General features: G+C 47.0%; 1 protein-coding gene across 2 annotated transcripts in view; it reads right to left on the reverse strand.

Annotated features, from left to right (window-relative positions):
• The window catches only part of TAPT1 (transmembrane anterior posterior transformation 1), a 61502-nt gene extending 58505 nt beyond the window's left edge, over positions 1 to 2997 (reverse strand). The window contains exon 1 of one of the 2 annotated variants that reach the window (XM_036921071.2): positions 1717 to 2991. In XM_036921071.2, the coding sequence (XP_036776966.2) occupies positions 1717 to 2554 (838 nt within the window). In that variant the 5' untranslated portion in view covers positions 2555 to 2991. Of the gene's footprint in view, positions 1 to 1716 lie in introns of both variants that reach the window. The other variant, XM_036921073.2, reaches the window with a different exon arrangement.
• Between the last annotated feature and the right edge of the window lie 3194 nt (positions 2998 to 6191).

The raw sequence follows: 6191 nt of genomic DNA on the forward strand, positions 1-6191 counted from the left end.
CTCTTCTCACACAAAACAAATGTTATTTGGGAAATGATAAGGACTACCCCCAACAAGTGAGCAGTGTCTCCCTGATAATGACTTTTCTCCAACTATGGGTTAGAAGTCCAGCTTCAAACATGTTGAGTAAACCATGACCAGTAAGTAACCCATGCTGACGAAGAGAAGAACGTGTGTGAGGTGTGAAGTCTACAGAAGCCCATGGCACCAGGTACCAGCCCCGCCCCAGGAAGGGCCAGGGGCACGGTGTCAGGGGTTACACCAAGAGCCCAACGTCTGTGCACATCAAAAGGCTCCTGACAACTCCATTTTCTGGGCATGCAAACAACAAAAAAAGGCTTCAAAAAAGTTTTTCCTGACGCTAAGAAATATTTTTTTTAAATGACAGTGAAACCTGGCCACAGTTGTTTCTATTTGCACTAAAGTACGCTTAATGTTCAAGTTTAAGTAAACAGACAACTGAGAGATTTAATACTTTGTCTTACTTAGATCCTGCCACTTCAGAAAGTGAATACTATTGCAAGTAAGTGTTTGACAACCAAACTAAACAGTTGAGAATTTTTAAGTGATTAATGGAAAAAGACTGAACAAGGTACATTACAGTCTGTACTTAATTTATCAAACATACAGACCTCTTTAAAATCTAACTTACGCCTAGTTGTTGAGAATTGGCAGATCAGTCAGGATCTCACCTGATCAGCCTTACGGCATTTAAGTACTCTACATTTTCAATACCCAAAGACAATCAATGATGCAGTAAGCCTTACAACTTAAGCATTCACTTGCAGGAACTACAAGAAATCTTGGCTAACGCAGACCCTACTGCACACCAGAAACGATTTTTTAATTGTAAGAAATGTAATGGAGTTATTATCGTTTAGTTGCTGTTCAAAACTTAGAATTAGGTAAGAATTAAAATGTTGCGATTACTCTATATTCTATGTAACACACATCAAAATCTCCCTTCTCCTTTTAAACCTAATACACAACTGCAATATGAACACAAATGCAATTTAAAAAAATCCTTCAAAAATAAGAATAAAATCCTATTGCTTAAAAAGATAACAATATGACTTAAACCGGTCAGTGAAGTAGGTAGGAGTCACACGTGCATCTTTTCCTAGGCAGCCAATTTTTTTTTTTTTAAGTGGCTTAAGTTTCGCTTAGGAAAAGTTATAGGTAACGTTGTGGGGACTACTAAATATTTTCGCTCCGGGCTAAAGTACTGAACTTCACGGTTGTTACCACGTTGCTCGCTGCGGCTGTGAAACACATATTTGGGGGACAAGTTAACAGGCTTCTATGGCTCAAGTTCTCTTAATATATAGAACAAAAAAGCCACCTTGGCACGAAGATAATTTAAAAATCAGCTTTGAGCGTCTCAGTTTTGAGTTCCTTGAGACGTGGGTTAGCGAGGGCTGAGGATACCCCAGGGGTGTTTCTGAAAGACCTTTCGGGGCAGTAAAGTGCCCGCGAACAGAACTTCCCGGGCCGCAGCCCTCCCCCGTCCGCCACACCTGACCCGGCGCTGGCTGCGGGGCCTCGGGGGCGCGCAGCGGCCACGCCCGGGGAGCTGTCAGCGGCCGCGCCGCCGGAGCAGCCTCGGGGCCGCAGCGGCTCCGTCCGGGCTCACGGCCCAGCGTCCCGCGGCTCCCCTGGCGGCGCCCGCTGCCCTCGGCGCCCTGGCCGCGGCCTAGCGACGCCCACCCGCCTCACCTGCGCGGCTCCGGCGCCGCTCCCGCCGCCAGTCGCTCTCGTAGAAGCCCAGCGTCTCCGTGTGCTGAGGCGCGGGCGGGGGACCGTGGCCTCCGCCGCCCGGCTGCTCCGTCTCGCCGCGGCCGTCCCGCTCCGGGCCGTCCGCTCCGCCGCCGCCGCCGCCGTCTCCCGGGGCGGCCGCGCTGCCGACGCCCGCCATGTTCCGAGCACAACAAACCGTCCCCGCCGCCTCCCTCCAGCCTCCGGCCCGGCCTCCGCCTCCGGCCGGCCCCCTCCCCGGCTCGCCCCGCCCCTCGCCGGAGCCCGGGCCGCCGCCGCCGCCGCCATCCGCGGCCCGTCGGCTGACGCGCGCCATTGGCGTCAGCGGCGTGTGCGAGGCCGCCGCCGCCGTTGCCGCCGCCACGGCTGCCGCCATCTTCTTCCTGCCCTCGCCGTAGCGTGTGGTGGCTTCCCGCGCCGCGGCGGGGTCGGCCGTGCGGGGCACTGCGCCGGGCTCCATGCAGGCGGGCCGTGAGGCTGGGGAGAGCGGGCGCCTCTGGGGCGCGGGTCGGGGGCCCGGCGGGAGCGGGTCGGGCGCGGCCACTGCGGCAGGGGTGGCGGCGGCCCGAGGGTCGGTTACGGAGCCCCGGGGCGGCGGCCGCTGCGCCCGCTGCCCGCCGTCTGCGAGGTGTCCGGCCGCCCGCCCGGGGCCCCTTTTGCAGGCTCGGTGTCCGGAGTGCGCCGGCGCCGCCCGCTCGGTGTTGGCACCGCCCGTGCGGCCGTGGCGGCGAGGGCCGCGCTCCAGGTCCTCGACCCCCGCAAGGCCCGGCCCCAAGCGACCGCCGCTCTGGGGCTCCATCTCTTCTGCATATTTATGGTCGCTCGTCGCATTCCCTGGCCTTTGGGTTTCCGTTGAGCTTCCAAAGCACTTGGGCAAGAAGGAGCTCGGGGATGCTGTCCAACAGGTGGGGGCGCGGAAGGGACGCGACGAGCCTCAGGGACTCTGACCGAGAGGCTACGAGCTTTGCGCGTTTTACGCGCCCGCGGACGTGCTAGGCTGCCTTTCGGGATTAGGGTTGGGATATGGCTCGGCCCCCGCGATGTCCTTGCTCCATCGCCTAGGCGATCGCTTTACTTGGGGGCGGACGGTCCTTCGAAGCTCTGGCGCATGACTCCGCACCGAGCACGGGCAAGACCACCCGCCGCAGGGTGAAAGTGAGATGCCCGCGCTGGGGGAAGGATCTGGGCCTCTGCCACCCGCTTCCGGCGTGATTGCTGCTGCGCGCCCCGTTAGGGGGACCGTGGCCGGTCGATTTCCCGTTTGCCAACTTGAGAACTCATCTGTGCCTCTATTACCTTTTTGATTAGCAAAAGGAAAACTATAATTCTTCCCCCAACGTGAAGCTGTCTGAGAATTTAATTTAGCTAGACCAAAATTTGAGAACCAGATATAAACGGATATGAATAGAGCAAAATCGAGCTCGTGGTGATTCATCAGACACCTTGGTTCTGTTGTGACTAGAAAGTACCTGGTTACAAACGGTCGGCAGGTATAAACCGAGTGGCTTCTTAGGGGCAGCATCCTGGGGGTCCTGACCGCCTGACATCAGGGTAAGAGGCAAGGGTGACCTCCAAGACCAACTAATAAGGCCCCGAAGCGGGGAACTGGCCTTCCGCCCACCCTGTGAATAAAGGAGCCAATGCCTTTGAAACGGCTTTCTCCTCCAGGAGCGGCACAGTTCACAGGATTCCATTTTTCAACTCCTGTGACCATCCTCCATGAATGTGTTTTAGTTATACTTGGTCAAAACCGATCTTTAGTGAATCACTTAGAAACAGACGCTCTGGTCATATATTTAGAATCATTAAAAAAAAAAAGATACCGAAATTTTTTGGCCTCGAAGTCTCCTTGCAACTCAAATTCTATTACTCTCTGATCTTATATAGTGTAAAACCATCCCCATTCCATTATTTATTGGTTGTCAAAAAGGGAGTTGGCTTTATTGCTTGTTTTTGTCAGTTCCCATTAACCGCCTCACCGCATTTATTGGCATAGTGCCCCCGTGTTTACTCAGCAGGAGTGGGAAGGGCAGGAATCTGAAATTCTGTCCCTAAGGAAGCCAGTTGTAAGATTGGGTTTCTCTCATTTTCTGGACGAGGCAGGTGGAAACACACCCGTGACAAAGGTTGTGCGAAGAGGAAGGGAGCAGCTGTGCGAGGGTGTCACCTGGAGGAGCGGAGTGGGAATGGGAAAGCTGAGGAACTTGGAGCTTCTCAACTGGGTGTTTTCACTTTATCTGACACTGAAAACTGCACAATTTCAAACAAACCTATAATGAACTCAATATACCAAAAGGCATTTTTAAAACAAGCATTAATATAAACAGTTTTTTCAGTTAGCATTGAAAAGGCCCCAAAGCAGGGAACTAACATCAATTCTTACTGTATATGAGATTGTTTCTTTGGAATTAATTCAACCTATTGCAATTTAGTCAGAATCCAGGAAAGGGCATTTTCAAATATGTATTCTAAGCCTTCAAAATACTAACTTTCAAATAATCTTAAGTAAGAAAGAGTTACATAGAAAAGCCAGCAATTCTCTGAGGAAAATAAATAGCAGTTAAAATACTATAATGTTCATTGTATCAGTTGTAAATGGATATAGGCCTAAACAAAATAGCACCTTTAGAAAACGAGGAGTATTTCAAAACCATGAAAAGCCTTGCCCTTAAAGAGACATAACATTCTGAGTTAAGTTATAAAATGAAAACAGGATTTGGATGACAATGAGCTACAGTAACCCAGCTTAAACATTAATTCAGCAAGCAGTGAGATGGTGTGTTAACGTGACTACTAGCTGCTGGTGAAAGAAACTCCATTGGTGGAAAACATTTTCAACAGAGGAAAGTGATGAACAAGAATGAGAAGTTGGAAAGTCTTACGTGAAAACAATAGATCCGGAAAATAATTCAGTGAGTTAAGAAAACTTTCTTACATAAGAAAGGGATTTATATATCCAAAATTATATTTTAACATACAAGCATAATAACTGATTAACAGTATAAAATAGCTACATTATTAAGCATTCTTCTGCCTTCTGGTTATACTATATACCATGTAACTTGTGTTTTGAAAACAGCAAAACACAAAATGCCATTTTTACAAAGAATGGAAATTCGGTCAGCAGTATACATATTTAAAAAAATAAATCACCTAACTTCATATTTCAATAATTAAAGACTTAAAATTTGTGATTTTGTGACTAAACAAAATACATTGAATTCATTGTGTGTGAATCATGGATTCAAACTCCAGAAAATTATCTGAATGAAGCCTATAAACTTTGGCTCTGAGTATCTTTCATTGGTAAATGGGACAATACCTATTCTATAGTAGGATCTGAAAAATACCACTGTTTCACTTTATTCTTTCTCCTTAATGGAAACTGAATGCTTCCTTTCATTTAGACTGAATAGGCTTCACTTTTCAAGTAAAAAGGAGTTTCTTTCTTGACAGCACTTCTCGTATAGTGCCCCTAAAATATGTTTGAAATTAATTCTATATACTTTTCTTGAGTAACAAAATCATCAAGTACTCTGACGACTTGAAAGAACCCTGTATCAAGAGAAGGTCTGGACTGTTTCTGACTCTAATTAAAGAGTCTTTTGACCTAAGTTAACACATGTGACCTCTCTATGCTTCATCTTCCCTACTATAGGGTATCAGACTGATGGTCTCTTCCAAAATTTTGGGGTAAAATCCTTACAAACACCTTTTCAGATTTCATGGACCCCTGAGGTAAAAATAGCTGGATATGCCGACATTATGAAGATTTGTAGAAAAGTATGAAATTCTTAATTACAAAATGACTTTGTAATTAGGTCTAAAATTTGAATGTGGCAAATTCAAATGCAGTAACTTTATTGATAACACATCAAAGGTGTATAGGTCTATAAAATACCTTATTTATGATCTATGCATCAGTTCCTCATGCCTTTACATGTCCTCACCCCAGGCCTCATTAGTGTGTCTGCATTTTAAACAAATTTTTCATATTGTACCCATGCATGCCTGTCTAAGAACACTGCTAAGGTGGCATTTCATAGCACCTGAAATGGTATTTGAGATGATAACTGTTGTACAGTTAATTTTGGTAGTGTACATTCAACCACTGAAGAGAGTACAGTTTAATTTTATATTTCTCAGTTGAAAATTTATCTCAGCAGTACATGATTTCTGTTTTCTAAACCACAGATGCCATATGTCTAATTCACAAAGTGTGGTGCTGAATTTAAGTCATTTACTGTTTTGTTTTCAAAGAGTTGATTTTTTAAAAATTGGGAACAGCTTTGCAACCGATGTTCTAAAGAAATACACTACTGGGCCCAGAGCAAACCTTTTGAATCTCTGAACTTCAGTAATAATATTTTCTATCTTTGGCAATCATTTTTGGACTGATACTCATTATGTTTTATCCTGTCTGGGCTCTATTCCAT

Source organism: Manis pentadactyla, chromosome 5, assembly GCF_030020395.1.
Source record: "Manis pentadactyla isolate mManPen7 chromosome 5, mManPen7.hap1, whole genome shotgun sequence".
Lineage (NCBI taxonomy): Eukaryota > Metazoa > Chordata > Mammalia > Pholidota > Manidae > Manis > Manis pentadactyla.